This window comes from Chelonia mydas, chromosome 8 (assembly GCF_015237465.2).
Source record: "Chelonia mydas isolate rCheMyd1 chromosome 8, rCheMyd1.pri.v2, whole genome shotgun sequence".
Classification (NCBI taxonomy): Eukaryota; Metazoa; Chordata; order Testudines; family Cheloniidae; genus Chelonia; species Chelonia mydas.
In genome coordinates, this window is record NC_057854.1 from 14,083,379 (window position 1) to 14,103,483 (window position 20,105).

Sequence of the window (20,105 nt, forward strand, 5' to 3'; positions counted from 1 at the left end):
ATGTTTAACCTACAAATTTAAAGCCAAACTTCAGTTAACTTGTGGGAAATATTTAACATGAAAAATCAATTTTAGATGTTGCATCATCAAATTCAAACAGCTTACCTGTTATTATTTACTTTTGAGAGACAGAATGAAACCTTTATATCTTTTACAAAAATTCACATTGCGGGAAGTATAATGAAATTAATGGAATTTAATGCATTAGGATTGTAATTATAAGAAGCATATTAAGAAACAGGATCATTATAAATTTATGTGTTTTTCATTTTGATTGCTTGTGGAAAAATGTGTTATTTGACAAATTTATTCTAAAGAATGAGCAGCTTTGTTCTAATTAGTAATGAACTTGTCAAAGTATTCACGTGAGAACTAAATTTTTTTTGTTCATTTGTCTTTTTAATCAAAAATGTTTTATTGGAGTTTTCATAACAGAGGAAACTGATTGACTATACAGTAGAAATAATGAAACTGACTATAAAGGAAAAAAAAAAAGAAAAAGACTTTTTCCCCTTCTAATCACAGGTGCTACTTAGAACAATAGTAGACAAAGCATTTTATGAGAGCATTGTGTTTGATGTGCCCTTTAAGATGCATATTGGAAGTTTAAAAGGCATACCACAGGTGAACTATTTATTTGATAGTCATTCAATGTAACAATTAGACTCCATTGTCTCCTGTGAAGCATTTAAAGTAAAGACAGATTTTTAGACAGAACTGATCTGTAAATATGTTTTACCTATATAACCGTAATGGTTTCTGATGAGCCACTGTAATTCATCAAATGAATATTTTACGGATTTCATTTTAAATGTGGACTTTTTGCTTGTATAATCTATACTGGCATGAAAGCGAGATCCTTCTCTGAAAAGTGACCATGCTAAAACAACATTGTGATATGCCACATTTGTAGCTCAATAATTACATACCAAATTTGCTCACATTACAAGTAAAATGGTGCTTTTTCTAACTACCAGCCCTGAAAAATCACCGTGTGAACTGAATACCAAGTTAGGTTCCTTCTGGCTAAGGCCTTGTCTACACTGCCACTTTACAGCGCTACAACTTTCTCACTCAGGGGTGTCAAAAAACACACCCCTGAACGCTGCAAGTTTCAGTGCTGTAACATGGCAGTGTAGACAGTGCACCAGTGCTGGTCGGGCTCCCAGCGCTGGTAGCTACTCCCCTCGTGGGCCCACAGAATGTATATTTACGTGGATATTGAGGCTCTAACTTCCTGCACACCTGACATGGAATAGCTGCTGCTTCTTTTCCAGTCAACAGACTACAAGTAGCCTCATGTCTTGTCCCAGATTGGAGATGGTGGTGGTTCTACTGTGCACTCCATCTGCATACAGATTATACTAGGGTGTACGCAGGTGTAGTGATATTTGTCTGTGATGCATAATAAAATAAATAATGTTTGTACTAACATACCCTAAAGTGCTAGCCAGATTATGAAAAATAAACAGGAATATTTCCATTTTAAAACCATAGTAAAATATATTCCTTAGTCTTACAAATCCCCTTTGATACAGATTTCACTCTAATGATAAATGTTAATGATAATGAAATCATAATGGAACATAAACACGTGTTCATGCACACAAACCCACACTCTACCCACTATAGAAGAGATATCTTTAACCCTATTTTCTTGTTTAATTGCACACCTTTGTCTGAACATTACAGCTGGATCCATGTTAGCAGAGGTCATTCTGACGACTTGTCGAATTTCTTTGGCAATCATTCTGAGTTTCTCAAAATTTACCAGGCCATCCACTTTTGAATCATTTCCTGTGCAATGAAATACGTAGAACAAATATAAGCAATATTCAGTACTTTTCTAAGGCTGACATGTTATTTGTCTCCCAAAATATTACCCTTCAGCAGATGTCAAAAGCCTTTAATTCAAGTATCAGTCAAAACCAGGAAGTAGCATAATGGCAGAATACAGATGCCAGTCAAGCCCACTCTATGTAGATAGGAATGCTCGCTCTGCCCTTGTTAATCTAATTCTAAAGTGGCAGCTGTCAGTAGAGGGAAAATGGAACAATTTGACTATGCACAGATTTATTTTCATATGTTAAAATGGTGCAAATATGAAACTGACAACATTTACCCTTTTAAATTAGTTCAAACAATTCTGAGACAACAGATCTGAAAACTTGGCATATTTAGAACCCTTTAACCTTTACTAACGATGAATGGAAAACTGTTAAAAAGGGAAGTGTTTTAAATAAAGAGAAATATTTTAAAGCAAAAGTAACCCTCTGCAAGCCACTACATGAAACCAACTCTGCAAATACTGTAATGATGAGTTTTTATGACAGAAATATATCTGAAGTGTTCTGAACATTGTTTACTACAGTCAAACGCTCTTCTATCATAACCTTGGAGTAGTTAATGAAGATTAAGTGCAGTTTTTAAAATATTGAATATCTCCACTGAATTTTTAATTTTTGTCTAGGATCTGCCTCCTCTATTATGCATTCTGCATTATATTTCATTTTAATCAAGAGGCGACTACACCATGCATTATATTACTTATTTTTTTTAGACGTAAAATTTGGAACACTGGACACAAAAAAAGAAAGGATTAAGATATTATTCTATGTTTTGGTTTATTACTCCTCTACATAGGGAGTTACCTTCATGTAGAAATGTAATATCCTTCTTGACAACAGGAAACAGTGGGATAATTGGAGGCTGCATGCTCTGACTGCTAAGAATGTTGCGGTACTTTGCCATGTTTCGAGATGGATCAAAAAGATCTTGAAGGTCTCTAAGGTGCTTTTCATATTTGCTTGGTAGCTTTTCCCAGGTTCCTCTGAGTCGTGCTACTGGTGCCAGATTTAGCCCACTGTAAAAGATAATTTTTTCCCATTATCAGCTGTTAAATGGGGACTATTGCATTTAATAAGGTGGTTAAGACGACGACTTCTTTTTCTTTTTTTAAAGGGAAAATGGATTTTTAAAAGGCTTTAAATCTGGGTATTTGCCACACTGCAGCCAAATAAGTTACCAATAAGCCACAGCTGGGCACTCTCCTGAACACTGAAAATGGGACATGAAAAGTATGACAACACTTTCGTAGTCATAGTACGCCAAATTAAAAATATAGTTCCAAGACAAACCTATTACCTGCGCTCAGCTAAGTTAACAGCCATTTTCTGACAGTGAGATTCTATACCAAAGAAAGGATATCAAGAGTGAAAAGTTAATGAAGTGATTAGGAGGTACAGTCACAGTAAGACAGCAAGAGGAGTGAGCAGCACATTCATTACAAATACAAGTGGAGAGAATTTTAAGAGGAACAGATTGGGAGCCTTTATAATGGGTAGTGTTGATCTGCAAATTAGTGAAAGAGGTAGATATTTCAAAAAACTTGTTACATCTGACTTTTTTTAAGCATTGTCACATGCGCCAAACATTACAGACAGGTGCACATTTTATAAATCAAATTAAAAATCTCCATCCACTAAGTTAAAGTTGCCTAAGAATCACACAGTCATTAGATTAATGAGTTTTGTTCATCAGTACTATGGATCCTTATGGAGTTTCCGAACAGCAAGCTGCATTCTATACTGCATCATGCATCAGCAAAATTATTCGGTGAATTCTGATTCTCCACAATCTTTATTATAGATGGGTTAAGAAGCAGAGCACACACAGCTTGATATTCAGATTGCCAGTAGTGCAAATACAACCAGCCGTTAGAAAAATCTTGCTTTGATATGTACACTGAACACATCAGGAGGAAAAATAGGTCATTTATACTAAGTAGAATTACTTTAAAAAAAAATTATAGCTCCTAAAAAAGATAGCTTGTCCATCATCCTCTCTCACACACCTACTTTCTATGGGAAGTTTCTTTCAGTAGATATTAGATTTGGGTTCCAAACCAACCAATTAGCTGGGTAGGCAGATCAGTTAAATCAAGCTGCACCCCTTATTTTTCTACTCAGTCACAACTGGCTTGCTCATGTTTGCAACCCGAAACAAGACCTATGATTTTAACATTTACACTGCATAGATTAGCAATACAGAACAGTCAGTATTAGATTATGTTGCACTTAAATCACTAAACTAAGATTTGCTGTTATTGATCAGGACACTGCTCTATGAAACCAAAACAACTGTCCTTTCTGAAAGGGAGCAAATAAATAAGCCTCTTTTTAATATGACATGATAGGGATTAGATATCATTTTGCTTTATTACATTTTGTCTATGCTACCACAGAAAGCAAGAAATGAAGATTAATTTTCTGCTGATGAGTAAGTTTATGTCTTTTGAAATATAACAACTGAAATTTTGAAGAGGTCCTCCCCCCCCCGATAAAATCATCACTGTGCTTATCCACTATCCTTAGAGGCAGATTAGGGTGAGGGGGTAGAGTTGCTTACAGGGCACCCACAAGGAAGCTTTGGGACTGAAAGAGACAATTTATTCTTGAGTGGGAATTCGAAGAGGAAATGCACCTGCTGTGCTCCCTTAGGAGCTTAGGAGGGTGCATCATGAGCTCCCTGGTGTAACCAGCCAGATGCAGTGGCTGTTGGTGTGCAGGATTGGTCATGGTCCTTTCCTCCTGTTGCCTCTTTAGGGGGAGTTGTGCCTCAAAGAGACCAAGGATAGCAATCATAACTGGCCTTATTCTAGGGACAAACTGAGAGAAAGGCTCCTTGCATTCTGACTCCTTTCCTTGTGTGTGCTCATTCAATCCCAGCTACAACCTGGCCTTTAATATGTTATCAGGACATTTTCCAGCCCCACCAAAAAACTAATGACCACTACATGTCAAAATCAGTTGAACTGATTTTTTCTTTTGTTTGTCAGACAATTTTGCAGCCCTACAGAGAAGAAAACATCCACAAAATGCACTTGTCTATTCCTTAGCATGATTACCACATTAAATCCTTTGAATGTGAATATAATATTTTCGATTTGAGAGGTTAAACATTACAGATAATAATGTTCCAACTGCAATAAAGTTTTCCATGATAAAACTTTTTTAAACCTTCCATTATAATGCAACAGTCAAATAAAATCAATGAAGCAATTTAATCCTCTTAGTGCTGTATTTTCCCCCAGGAATGTACATTTAGGAAAACAAGTAAGGTGTTTCTTTTGCCATTAACCCTAATTTGGCAGCACAGCGTGTGATTAGCAGGTAACAGTATTTCATCACTGGCCTACTACTTTTGAAGCCTACTTGAAGTTTTGCATTAGCTCATTCCCTCCAGGATTTTTGTGACACTCACGTGCTTCCAGTGCTGGAGAAGAAGGGAAAATAATATAATTTAATGTGCTCCTTCTTGTAAAAGGCATTTGGATTCACAGATTATTAATGAAAAGGCTTCAAAGTAATACTTCAGCATCTGATGTTATATAGAGGTGAAATCAGAATTCCTTTCAATCAATATACATCGAGATATTTGCAGTAATAATATAATAATAATAGTGCACAAATAAATTGATTAATATCCAGTATATTTTAATACACTTTATATAAATCAGGGTTGTACTGGTGCTTGACAACTCTTATTTTATTAAAAAATAATTGGCCCTAAGATGAAGTATATATTTCTAGTGGCATTTTATTGTATTATTAATTTTCTTAAAACAGAATCAGTATCTTTACAGATACAGATTGAAAGAGTAAAAACAAATCTAACAAAGTATATCAATTTAAATTTACAGTCAGATTAAAGTGTCATGATCATGAAGCCTAATCTCGCATCAACCCTCATACTATTCTAATCTGCTGGTTTAATGCCACTCAGTTGTAGAGAAGGGTATATTTAACATAACATGGACATTATTATTAGTCTTTCGTAGTACCCACAAATATTAAACAGAGAAAGACATTCCTGACCCAAAAAGGTTAAAACTCCCACAGTGAAAGTATTCCATGCAGATCAGTACAGAGAGTAGAAGAAAACACTTGTCATTTTGCAATACATGCAAAAATATAATATAGGAAATGATTTAAGCAGGAAAATAAGGCACAAATGAAGTTACTTTAAAACATTTGTATCATTCTGGTCATACCATAAGGAGATTATAGAAAATATACAAGCAATAGTACTACATGATACAGGGATTTACGAGTCTTAGTTTACAAGGTTACAGAAACTCAGTCTATGTCCCTTAGAAAAAAGCAGCTTAAAATGATGAATATATTGAACATACACCAAAAAAGCAGATAAGGTAGGACCCTCACTGAGTCCTACAAACTCCTGAAGGCACCAGAATGGTTTCATGCTGCCTCTTAGGATTTATAACATACATAAGATAAGGGAAGAAAAGCTTGAGGAGGAATGGTGTCCTCTGCTAAATCAATTTTTGAGAGGATTTAGTTTTTATAGGAGTACTTAATACAGAGAACTAGTAAGGGCAATGTTCTGAGCCACTACTGGGATGGTTTGAAGTAGCAGGACATATATTTGATTATATGGACCTTAGGAAATGCATGACAATTTTAGTTTCAATAAAGCCCATTAGCACTACACTTGCGGGATGCCATGCAAACAATTTCTGCAATTACTGTATCAGCAACCTTAAACAGTTCATACATCTCTGTATGAAATGATGAATTAACATTTTATTGGAAAAAAGTAACTACTTTATAAAATCACACACAATAAGATTTTTTTTAAAGAAATTCTCCAGAATGAAATGATTTGGAAACTCAGTCTAAGATTACCACTCTATAAATCAAAGATAAAAGGAAGTGGATTTTAATATCATGCAGTTATGTAACTCACCACTGTAGTGATTAGTGGAATAAAAAAGTTGTTAGAAATTTTGTTTAATCCAAGTACAAAGTTGTATAAATATCAGATTCAAAAAGCATCAAAACTGGTTAATTTTAATCTAAATACAAAAAAGGCACAATTTCCCCCTCATACTATTGCCAAATCATTTGCATATCAGTTAAATCATGGTCTTCTTATAAACAAAAGCTATCAGTCACAACAATGTGCCCTCCAAACAGACACATGCAGAAATAACTATGCTAAGAGAAGGAAGGCATCATCTAGACACAGCATGCCAAACTGCAAATGGGTTACTTGTGGCACAGCTTAAAAAAGGGCAAATTTCCTTAGAAATAAGGGTAAAAACAAAGGCTGATTTCTCGAACAAGACTTCAATCCTAGAGGGCCTGATGAAAGCAAAATATAGTGAGGGAGAGTAACTCCTACCCATGAGAAACTAGGCATTAGGAAATGGAAATGAGGGTATCTATTTCTGCATATCTACATACACAGTACAGATCTCTTTGGGATTAGCTTCATATATGGATAGCCCTGAATAAAACAGAATCACACATGTTCTGTAAATCAGGCTAAGGGAATTAAGGTGTGGAAAAAAGGTCAAATATCACAAATCTCAGAAACAGTATTAGTGTTGATTGGTTGAAAAATTAGTCCAGATAGACGTATTGTGAAGAACTATCTTTTTGACAAATAATGTCGTCGAAGCAATTGAGAACAGGACATTTGTTTGGCTCAGACTATTCAAGACAATGAAGTTGCACATAGTATAAATCAGAATTAGACCCAAAATACAAAGAAAGAGCCTGAATATATTAAATAAAGAGAACAGAAAAGGTGCTGAGTGACTGGTTAGAGAAGGGAGGAAAATTTAAAACTAGCAGACTAAGATGAGACAGATTGGAGAACGGGTGAGGGAAGAATCTATATGGGTGAGGAAAAAAATTATGTAACCGCCTTATCTCTGGTTTCTTTCAAATACACAGGGAGAAAGTAATGATAAGTGAGAAAAGGGGGGAAAAGAAGTATGCTCAAAAGCCCACAGTACTCAGAGAAGCAGAGCAACCAATGAAAATAGCAGCAATAATCAACAGGTTTTTAAGGTTTATAAATAAGAACACGGCTTGTCCAAACACACTCTCTCCTTTCCTTATCCTAATGGACAGGAAAGAACACACAGGTAACAGTTAAGGAGCAATGACAAAAACCACAATACAAACACTTTAAAAAAAATTGAGGGTAAGGGGTGGGGGGGAATGTAGTGAAATTATACCTTTTTGTATAGACTGGTATGCTGTGCAACCTGAAAATTTGTTTTAAAATACACTGTACCCCACAAGTTGTCAGACTGAATATTTTCTTTTCTTCCCTACAATGGAAGTTATTAAAATTGTATTTGATGCCACAATCATATTCAGTTCTAATTTAATATGAGTAAAAAATATAAAATTCAGATGATCAATATCTGCCAAAATAATACTACTTTACCTTATAACGGCAAACATGGAATTGAAGTTCTTGCATTCTCGACAGTGTAGGGCAATTTTAATGAAATGCTTAACAATCTTCATTCTTTTGAGCTGGTTGGGCTCAGTTAAAATTTCTGTGGCAACCCAGAATGTCTCTTGGTTAATGACATCCTCAAACTGTTTCAGGTGAGCATTTCCTGTTTTGGAGTCCATCTTATAGAGGTCATCGATGTATTCAGTAGGCTCAATATTGCGAAATAATTCAAAGTCCCTCATTGATAGCTGAGTAGCCACCTCAATGGTGCTCAGCTGGAGAAGAGAAATCTGACTCTCTCTAAGCAGCTCCTGGGCATCCTCATCTGAGCATAACGTCTCTGTTTCCATATTGTTTTTCAGATAATACCTAAAGGTAAATTGTATTATAATAATAAACTTTAGAGCAGCTTTCCTCTGACATTCTGAAAGTACTTTACATACAATTAAGTTTAACATCACCCCTCGATGCCTCGACATTATCCCCACTGGACTGATGTACCAACTAGCGAGCTTATCTATAATGGACATGCCTAGCACCTTATAGTGAGAGGCAATTTGGGAATGGAACTCAGGTGAGTTCCAACTCTCAGCTTCTTACTCTACCCACTGCACAACGCTGTCATTACTAAAGTAAAAAAGTTCAATATATTATGTGACCATTTTAATATTTTCTTCCTCTTCATTAATCACTCGTTTCTATATACTAGCCTGCAATTGTGTAGATAATAGGCTTGCCCTGCAGCAGAAGGTCAGTAGCTTGTCTATTTGCAAATGCAGCAGTAAATTAACATTTTGAATGGCTCTGGATCCTGAGAAATATTTGAAATCTTGATGTAAATGTATTTTCCCATTTTTGATAGAAAAATTAGCATAATATATTAACATGTACATGAAGCACACAGTACTCAGGAAATGAAAAGGCATGTAAGAATATCACTTTCAGGGTCCAACGGAGATCACTTACAAATATAGAAATGACTCTCCTTCATAAATTCTCTGTTGCCTTGTAACGAGAATTGAACAGAATTTTCTACTTTCTAACACATCTTCTGGCCTGGATCAGATCATGAGGCAATGTGCTAAAGCCCTTAATGTTTGTGAGAGAACTCACAAAGGTTTGCATAAAAGCTGATGCATGTGTCTTAAGTTAATATCAACTAGCTGTAATATTACATTTTAGAAAAAGAAAGTTAGCATATCTTTTAATTAGAAGGTAAATATGGTAACCATCACCAGAGTATATAAATTATTCCTTTTTAATGTAAACCATTGTATATCTTGCACTGATCTTCTGAATTAAGTTATCTAGTGACTGAACTTATTTCAAACTTTTTTAAACACTGAAGTTCATCTGCCATGTATTATTCAGATACTATACTTTTCTAAAAGTCAGATATCCAACTACTACTTGTCATGAACCTCTCTTTCTTTAGAGTGATGGATAACACCACCCCAGTGACTAAAAATATTTGTAGGGGAACTCACATTCCTACATCCATGGTGAAAGTGTTTTTTGTAACAGAGAGCGTAGCAAGTTTATGACTGTCCCTTAAACTCAGTTTGAGAGCTCTGAAAAAGTTGTAGTGGCCAGGAAAGTGTTCTTGCAAACTCCTGAGACACTAGACAAGAGAGTTCTCAGAGCTATTGGCATTTCTGGAGAAAAAAACCTTAGCCGTCTCCTCCCAGCAAAACATACTTAGCAGCTGTAGGAAGCCTTCCTTCTAGTGCTGATTAATGGCACTGGAATTCAGTGTAAGTATACAATTTTACAAAATGGACAGCATCAGAGATCATAAGTACCAGAATGCGAGGAATAAGTTCTCATCAACTTCAGGTGGAAATGATCTCTCTTCCCCACTCCAAGAAAGCCTGAGATTATAATTATGTGCTGAGTGGATGCATAAAATATTTTTTTCTGCCATAAAAGCAGGAAAAGAGCAGACAGGTCAAATAAGCACAGCAAGCAGAAAACACTATAATTACAATTTAAAATAATTCATCTTATTTGCACATAGCCTAGGGCAGCAATTCTGTTAGAATATTTGTGTACACTGAAATAAATGATTACATCTTTAGCAGTTCTCAGTAATATAAAAGAGACAATTCTAGACTTTCTTCTCCCGTTTTAATTGGGACACTGTTCTCTGATATTTCTTTCAAAATGCTTCACGTTTAAAGACAGAGTCAAACAAAACAAATACAATTTTACCTTCCATTGAGCTGGATTCTGTCTGCTAATTTGGAGAACTGATCTGGAAGCCTTCTCTGTTTGATGACTCCCTCAGGACTAACAGACACCTCACAGAGAGAGTAGGTTTCTGGGGCTCCTATCAAGTTGAATTCGTGCACTGCATGACTCACAACTTCTTTTGCTGTAGTGTCTTTGCTTATTATAATGTAACAGCTTTGTTGATCTGCTTTGAAAACTCTTATAACTTGATCTGGAATATCTAAATTTAAAGAAAAACACCTTTAAAATGTAAAACTGCTACTTCCCTTGAAAGGATAAAAAAGTATTCATCTGTCAGTGGAATTCATCTGTCAGGGTGGAAGACACCTAGGTCTTGATAAAAGGTAAATTCTCAATAAAATATTTGTTCTCTTTTTTCTAAAAACCCATCCTGTTTTTTCCCACAATTAAGAAAAATTACTTTCACAGGATGCAGTGTTGTTGCAGCTGTGTCAGTACCAGGATACTAGTGAAACAAGCTGGGTGAGAGAATGTCTTTTATTGAACCAACTTGTGATGGTGAGACAGAGCTTTTCCTCAGATCTGGGAAAGTTACGCAGAATGTCGCTGGTAAATACAAGGTCGAACAAATAGTTTAGCATGAATAGTTAGCACATATTATAAGGGCCCATTCAAGATGAAGTCCCTTTTTCCAGGGGAAAAGAATAGTAATTTATTATTAAATACCAGCAGCCTTTCCCAGTTGGAAGAAAAAGCAGCCCTGCAGCAGCTGGGGACGAAACAAGGTATTAAGAAAATGGGGGCCTAAATCACATTGAGAATGAAAACTGATTCTACCAACTTTTTCACTACGAGTCTATGTATTTATTTGTATAATAAAAGCCGCCTCAGTGATATTGATGAATGGTGGACAACTAAAGTTTAGATGTCCCATATGGGTGGGGGAGGGTACTGAGAAAGAACTGCTAGATAAAAGTAAAAATAAATAATTTTTATGTAAGTATTAATTTGAATTGGAAAAGCTGAGAACGAACAGGGTAAATATATTATGAAAAAGTGCATACATTGATAAGAAGAATCAGAAACCAACAAAGGGCCATCTATCGATAACCCTCAAAGGAGTAATGAAACCTTACAAAACAATCTGCCTGTACTGAATAAACAAGCATGAAATGTCTGATTCTTACTAACAGTATCTGATGTAAAAATACCTACAAATTCAATATTTAAAGCAAACAATTTTGATGCAATTTTGAAAATTTACCAAGAAACTTATCTTGATATACCTGTTAAAATCTACAAAATACATGAGTTGGAATCTAGAAATAGGAATGCACATTTTTAAAAATTTTACTACTTTATTTTGCCAGTCACAAAGAGAGACATACTGATGCCAACCACTTTGGTTTGGGTTCTGTTGCTGGTTTTTCTGTTTGTTTAAACGTAAATAGTATTTTTAAAAATCTATTTTTCCCATTCATGATTCAATTTGTGATTATAATAGGGAAAAAAACATTCAAGTTGGCAAGCAAAAAGTTTTATTACAAAAAAATCAAACATAGCACCACCACACAGCCCTTATATAGCACTTTTCATCAGTAGATCTTCAAGTGCTTTACAGAGGAGGTCAGTAGCATTATCCCCTTTTTACAGATGAGGAAACTGAGGCACAGGGTGGGGAAGTGACTTGCCCAAAGTCACCCAGTAGGCCAGTGAAATAGAATCCATGTCTCCTAAGGCTCAGTTCAGTGCTTTACCCACTAAGTAACACCACCTCCCCCACAAAATAAATAGTTGGTTTAGTTAAAAATGGGTTACAGGGCATGCAAATATCCAATAAGCAACAACAACAATCCTAATAATAAAGTTTATGATGCAAATAAAAAATTGTAAACAAATATTGGCAATTTAAAACTATGTTCATTTCAACAGACAAGACATGCAATACAAAGAAGTTTAGGCTGGCAGAATTCAGAATACTTACAGTAAAAACCAACAGCTGCAGGCAGCAAAAACAAAAATAAATCCGTTTATGTAAACATAAAATCTACAGATTACAAGAATAATAGTCAAATTAATGTAATATGCTGATCTGCCAAAAAGATATTTTAGACTTCCTTACATTCAAAAATGACTTTGCACATGAATACTATTAAACTGAATACTGGTTAAGAAAGATTAACTGGCCACAGCTAATGACTATGTAAAATCCTATACCAATGATAAATCAAGCTTTTTAGAAAAAAGTATGTTTGTTACATGTAGAAAGACAATGAATTTGCAGCAAGAAAGGAAGTGATTTATCATGGATATTTATGTATAAGATAAGATATATATGCACATCTATTTTACAAGAGAAGTTATGAAGATAAAGATATGTTACACTTATTAAATTTTAGCCAAAAGGCAGTTTAATGAATGTATAATTATCCTTAGAATTCACATATAGAATAAGGAAACACATGATTCTGGCTTGACATGTTTACAGGCAGCTGCATATGATCAACATTTGCCTCCTGCAGCCACTCCATTCCTATAGCAGCAGCAACAGAGAGCCATAAGTAATAAAACTGAAAAGTTTTATTTTTCATTTTAAAAAATATATTTGAATGAATGAAATGCTCATCAAGGTGTGGGACCAATAACACTAGCTCGGTACCTACAGGTCCTACCTTTACCCGATATGCTTTCGGAGTGTTTTTTCATGGACTGCACATGAACAGAAGCTATGGTACGAGGGGCACAGGCATTGGGAGGAGATGGTAAAGAAGTGTGAGGGAGCAGAAAAGGCCAAGCCACTCTCACTAAAATAGTGGTAGAGCTCTCTAAATGGGAGGGCACTTGAGATGGCAGGTTCTGCTTTTGCTTGGAGAGAAGGAGCGAGCTCTCAAGTTACAGCAAAGGAGACCTGGCATACAGGCTTACGAGGTGAGGTTCTTTTTTGGGTTTTGTTGTTTCTCTCCAGTTTGGGACCTGATAGGGCCATGGCAGGAACAGGTGAGTACAGCTGACTGCCAGTAGAAGGTATTGTTTTCCCCAAAATTGGTACATTTAGTAAAAGTTGCAAATAAAGCTTAAAAGTGAGCTAATGCTGTGGAGCCTTTATTCACTGTGGCAATGTCATTGTAAACACTGTATAAATGGTAGGAACCAGTAAATAAAATTGTAGTTTTGTAAATTAGCTTTATATTTGGTTTTACTAAAATAGGTAAATACTCAGAATCTCTGTATATCGATTTGTAAATAGACCTTGCTACATCAACTAATATATTCTCAGACTGAGTGCTCCAGTGGGTTGCAGAGTTCATTACACATACAGAACATAGAGAAATGTATTATTTTACCTGAAGGATTAGTAAAATCCAGCATGCTGGTTGTAGGCTGCAACAGATCAGGACTACTTGATGAGAGTGTTCCAGGGATAGGCATTATGGCCAGACTGTGTCTGCACTGCCTTGTTCCAACAATACTGTCATCCTGTGACTGGCTTACGCTGCCATCACTGTAAAATAGTTTTAAAAATTACCTACATTTAGCCCATACAAAAGTAAAAATCATCTCTCCTCTGTAGGTGCAATGATGCAAAACAAGAACCTTCTCTAAGTCAGAGCTTCCTTAACAACAATGTGATGCACAACACAGGATCAAACGGATTAAAACACAGTACATTCCAGAAAAAAAAAATCCTTATGATCTCAACACAGAATAAATCTGTCCTTTTGGTTTAATTTAACTTCATTTCTTAATAGATTACTTTTGAACATTACCAAAATTCTGCAAAAGAGTAAAAACATTAGGGTGAGACTTCAGTGCAAAGAAATGTTTGGAGGTAAAAGCACTATAGCTCCAAACAAGCTACAATGTAAAACACCTTATAAAATTATCCAATACATAAGTACTTACATATTTGTATCTGACGTACTAGCTTGGTGATATATAAAGAATACACATTGTAGGCTAAGGCATTCATGCCCATTTACAGCATCACCAGTGGGATGGTGAAAGTGTTGCTCAGCACAGCATAAAACACTGAAGTAGAAATTTCCATATGGGTGGCCCTACGCACTTCATATGAACAATGCAGCTGATTATGCCTTTACTAGCTATGGCCAAATGTTTTAATCTTTTTTATTATAAAAATTAGGGCTATCTTGATTAATCGCACTGTTAAACAATAATAGAATACCATTTATTTTAATATTTTTGGATGTCTTCTACATTTTCAAATACATTGATTTCAATTACAACACAGAATACAAAGTGTACAGTGCTCACTTCATATTTATTTTTGATTACAAGTATTTGCACAGTATAAAAACAAACGAAAAAAAGAGTGTTTTTCAATTCACCTAATGCAAGTACTTAATTGCAATGTAGTGCAATCTCTTAGCATGAAAGTTGAACTTACAGATGTAGAGTTATGTACATAACCCCCTACATTTAAAAATAAAACAATCATAGAATCATAGAACTAGAGGGGACCTCGAGAGGTCATCTACTCCAGTCCCCTGCACTCATGGCAGAACTAATTATCTAGACCATTCCTGATAGGTGTTTGTTTAACCTGCTCGTAAAAAGCTCCAATGATGGAGATTCCACAGCCTCCCTAGGCAATTTATTCTAGTGCTTAACCACCCTGACATTTAGGAAGTTTTTCCTAATGTCCAACCTAAACCTCCTGCTGCAATTTAAGCCCATTGCTTCTTGTCCTATCCTCAAAGGTTAAGAAAAACAATTTTTCTTCCTCCTCCTTAATACTTGAAAACTGTTATGTCTCCTCAGTCTTCTCTTTTCCAGACTAAACAAACCCAATTTTTTCCAATCTTCCCTTATAGGTCATGTTTTCTAGACCTTTAATTATTTTTGTTGCTCTTCTCTGGACTCTCTACAATTTGTCCACATCCTTCCTGAAATGTGGCAACCAGAATGGGACACAATACCCCAGTTGAGGCCTAATCAGAGCAGAGTAGAGCAGAAGAATTCTTTCTCGTGTCTTGCTTACAATACTCCTGCTAATACATCCCAGAATGATGTTCACTTTTTTTGCAACAGCGTTACACTGTTGACTCATTTAGCTTGTGGTCCACTATGACCACCAGATCCCTTTCCGCAGTACTCCTTCCTAGGCAGTCATTTCCCATTTTGAATGTGTGCAACTGATTGTTCCTTCCCAAATGGAGTACTTTGCATTTGTCCTTATTGAATTTCATCCTATTTATTTCAGACCATTTCTCCAGTTTGTCCAGATCATTTTGAATTTTAATCCTATCCTACAAAGCACTTGCAACCCCTCCCAGCTTGGTATCGCCCGCAAACCGAGTGGACTTGTAGACTCTGAAGTTTTACATTGTTTTGTTTTTGAGTGCAGTTATGTAACAAAACAAAAAACAAAAACAAAAAAATCTACATTTGTAAGTTGCACTTTCACAACAGATTGTACTACAGTACTTTTATGAGGTGAATTAAAAAATACTATTTCTTGTTTTATCATTTTTACAGTGCAAATATTTGTAATAAAATATACACTTTGGTTTCAACTATAACACAGAATACAATATATATGAAAATGTAGAAAAACATCCAAAATATTTAATAAATTTAAACTGGTATTCTATTTTTAACAGTGCAATTAAAACTGCAATTAATCACAATTAATTTTTTTGAGTTAATCGCGTGAGTTAACTGCGATTAATTGACAGCCCTAATAAAAAGATGGTTGCCTAACTAAGATTATGCTGTGATCTCCTAAGGACCTCTGTTCTCTCTGCAACATGAAGCAAACTGCCTTTGTCTTCCTCCCATACAGGGGCACTGCCATTGAGGAACACATCTCTGAATCCAGCAGCTTTTCTAAGGGACCTGGATGCTACTGCTTTCACATTTCCTATTCTGGTTCTTCCCCAGTCAGAAATGCTCCAGAGTATTACATGACGAAGTACACAAGAGCTGAATGAAGCAGCACCTGAGGTCCAGCAGAGAAACTGCTAGACCTGTTTAATCCTGCAAATTGGGCTCTCAATAGGGAAGTGGAAGATCCACGGGGAACCTGGGGCCTTTTACAGGATCATAAAAAGGGAAAGTTCATATTTCCAAGAAGAAGAGGAATTGCTGATATTTGTACCTGATTTGTGCTGATGTTTGCACACCCTGCTTTTCTTGATTTGTGTTCCAGCAACACAAATCAACTGAGTAAAAAGGCAAATGAGAGGCCCCAGCACAAAAACTATAAAGGGTGACTAACATTAGGCAGAGTGGTGCATCAAGCTAGAAAGAGTTGCAGCCCTGAGAAAATTGCAGCCAAAGCAAACACTGTAAGCATTTGGCCACTCATCTTAAAAAAAAAAGAAAAGAAAAAAAAAATCTCTAGCCACCAGGTCATGCTTCTATATAGGAAGCAAGAACATAATTCACTTGTGGCAGAGAGTAAAATGAATTTTAAAAGTCTTACCCATTATTAAATGGAATTTTAGTAGCACCTCTCCCAAAACAATCAACTAAGTTGATGGCTTTGTGTATATTTATTTGCAAAGTACTTTTTCTTAAGTATTATTTCGGGGAAGTCAGGGAGGAGTTCTGCATTAAGATATAGGAAGAAGAAATCCCTTTGGTTTATTTAGCAGAACACATTTTGGTTACTTTAATTTCTCAAAGTTTCTATCCATATGAAACCAAAACTATCTCATCTCTCATTTTAATGTATCCACTGGAGTCTTTTTAATGTAATTAAGGCATTTACATACATCTCACCTCTATTTATAGTACTGTATAAAATACATAACTACAATTTTATGCAGCATTGCTCAGACAAAAGTATCATTAATGACAGCACATATTATTCTAGTCAATCATAACAGTAAATTAAAATATGCCAGAGGCAACATCTATAGTTGTAATAGGACAGAGGTGAGGAGGGAAAATGGCCAAGTTTCAGGGACAATGATTAAGCAAAAGAAGAGTGGGATAATATATTATACAAAGAAGGTTAAGAGTCTCAGAACAAGGAAGAAAGATGGATCTGAAGATACGATTTGCAAAGAGACAGAGTAAATCAGGTTCTGCTCCAGATGGTGAGGTTACAGTGACTGCTGTGGAGGAAAAAAGGAAGAGGAGAACCAAGGAAGCTTCAGAAACAGGCTAAGGATCAGAAAAAAATGGATTAGAGATTGGGGGAAAGGGTTTTTAAAAACAAAGACAAAGAATTGTGTGCTGATTTAGAAATGGAGAAGCCAGTGAAGATTTCTGAGAATGCAAGCAGTAGGGCTGTGTTTCTGCTTTTGGGTAGACAGAATGAGCTGGGGCACTTTTTGGACAAACTGAGGTCTGAAGGGTTGCAACTTTAGGACACAATTAAGGGGAAAGGGAGCACGAATTACAACAGTGTGGTGAGAGGAAATGAAAATAAGAGTAAGCTTTTCTGCAGAGAAGTAGTGAGTATAGCATCTGATGGAAATGTAAACAAATTATAGATTCATGAAATGCAGATGGCAAAATCAAGTCAAAGTGTGGGGTGAATTAGAGGATGAAGATGAAGAGGGAGAAGCAGATACTATAGTTTGGGTGGTGGTGTTCTTATCAATAAGGATAACAGTTTTGATTTATTGAGCTGAAAGAATTTATGTCAAAGACTGGAACTGAGAAGATGTGAGAAAAGAAATGAAACACCAAAGGGAATATCAAGTTGGGCATCATTTTTACAAAGAAAAGGAGTACTTGTGGCACCTTAGAGACTAACCAATTTAAGGTAAGTATAAAAACATACTACAAACTGCGAGCATTTTCAAGATACCTAATTTTTTAGTCCAAGTGGAGTACTCAAAATTCTGGTGCCAGTTTTTCTTTCCTGTATAGGGCCACCAGCTGAAAGGCATGGTAGGCTTGCTTATAATCGTATTATCGGATCACCAAAATGGGTTCAATGTAATTGTGCAGTAACCTCACAAAATTCTACAAAATTCTTCAAGCATCCCACACATTGCACAGGGGCAGAAGTGGGGTGATGCAATACTTTTCAGCGTATGGTGCTATAAATCCCTGAGATGATGAAAACTTAATGGTAAGACTTGAGTTTATAGCAAGAAAAGTACTGGAATTATATATGCTATTCAACAGTACCAAAGAAACTGCACAGAAGTGAAAAAGCATCCATGCTTGTGAGAAAGCTGTATTGGTACACCCCCAACAACATATAATTAGGCAATTTCTTACCAAAACAATCCCCTGAGAAGGTGATGCAGTAACAGAAAGAAGACAATGTTGAAAACACAAGAAAAATACTGTAAACATTTCAACAATTCTATGATTCTACTGAGGAACGTAAATAACAAGGTTTATACAGAAGAGAAAGCCAGATGACAAAAACAACAAAAAAAAAAAACACAAAATCAAGCAGATGCAAAGACCTAATAAAAACAACATATGAAGATTCCACTTTGACAACTGGTGTCTGAATATAAGTTAACATTGGGGAAAAATGAACCATGATAGGGATGTTTCTTAGTCTTTAAAATGGCATCACGCTTCGATCTCATGTTATATTAAAACACTTCTGCCATTGTTATAGATATTCTATGTACTTAAGGACTAAAAGAAAAGTATACTGATTTTGAGGAGGTTGCGGGTAGGTGGAAATGGTCCAACTTGTTTATAATTAGGAGGAATAGGATGAAAGTGAGCACTAGAAAAATGTAGCTGAATATCAAGACAAGTGTCATAACAATAAGACCTATTAGTCTATTGAAATAGTGTCCCAAGGCAAATTGTTGATGTGCCAGTGCTTGAGTCAGTAACATAGGACACAAAGCACTAAAGAATAACAACAAAGGTGGAAAAGGGATAAATAAGTTGACCAATTCGGCCTTTTCCAGGTTTAACTCTTGTGAAATAAAGTGGTTCTACTTTGTTAACATCAAATGTATTAAAATGCAAATCCAAACTCAATAAACGAGGTGTTATTATATTCCTATGTTTGCTCATTGAAATACCTAGAACATGTAATTTAAGACTATTACATTTGCTTTGTCTTATCCAGAATAATTCTTAGCACTTAAAACAATTAGTCTTTGAATATGTTGTAAATATATTCAGAATATAACAGGGTGTTGGTAGCTGGAAGGGTAGTAGTCATTACTGTATGATTTCAGTTGAGGTTTCTGAACTGTAAATCACAGAACAAATATTAAAGGAATATTGTACATTCAGCTGCAGGTACTGAACCACGTGCATAAGGGAAAAAATTCCATACGTAAAACACTTTTCCAAATACAGTTACAAAAGGTGTTAATCCAAATGGGTTGTTATAGACAAAAGCACCTGAACAGATTTAACATATCCACTCATTTTAAACTGAAAGCTACTTAATTAATGCTTTCCAGTGCCCAGATTGCACAGGTAGTTCCTCACATTCATGCTATAACAATTAGTGCTAAAGAGAATAATGACAATCAATCAGATATTTGAATTATATTGTGGATAGGCATTCAAAATGATGTAAAAGAAAAGCAGGTTTGAAATTAGGCACATTAAAGGAAAAGGCATTTTCAAACCTATTTTGGTCTAATTCTACAGTTGCTAGTCATATTTGCTGTGGTTTTCTTATACGTATATAAGCAACAGTCACATAAAACCTGAAAATT

At 35.6% G+C, this 20,105-nt stretch overlaps 1 protein-coding gene across 17 annotated transcripts in view; it reads right to left on the reverse strand.

The window, feature by feature from the left end:
* RAPGEF6 (Rap guanine nucleotide exchange factor 6) overlaps positions 1–20,105 on the reverse strand; it is a 232,601-nt gene that overhangs the window by 37,276 nt on the left and 175,220 nt on the right. For 10 of the 17 annotated variants that reach the window (XM_037906908.2, XM_037906903.2, XM_037906911.2 and 7 more), the window contains 6 exons: positions 13,818–13,975; positions 12,458–12,472; positions 10,492–10,732; positions 8,266–8,649; positions 2,652–2,863; positions 1,674–1,797 (listed from right to left, as the gene is read on the reverse strand). In XM_037906908.2, the coding sequence (XP_037762836.1) occupies positions 1,674–1,797; positions 2,652–2,863; positions 8,266–8,649; positions 10,492–10,732; positions 12,458–12,472; positions 13,818–13,975 (1,134 nt within the window). The remainder of the gene's footprint in view (positions 1–1,673; positions 1,798–2,651; positions 2,864–8,265; positions 8,650–10,491; positions 10,733–12,457; positions 12,473–13,817; positions 13,976–20,105) is intronic. The other 7 variants (XM_037906909.2, XM_037906912.2, XM_037906907.2 and 4 more) reach the window with 1 other exon arrangement.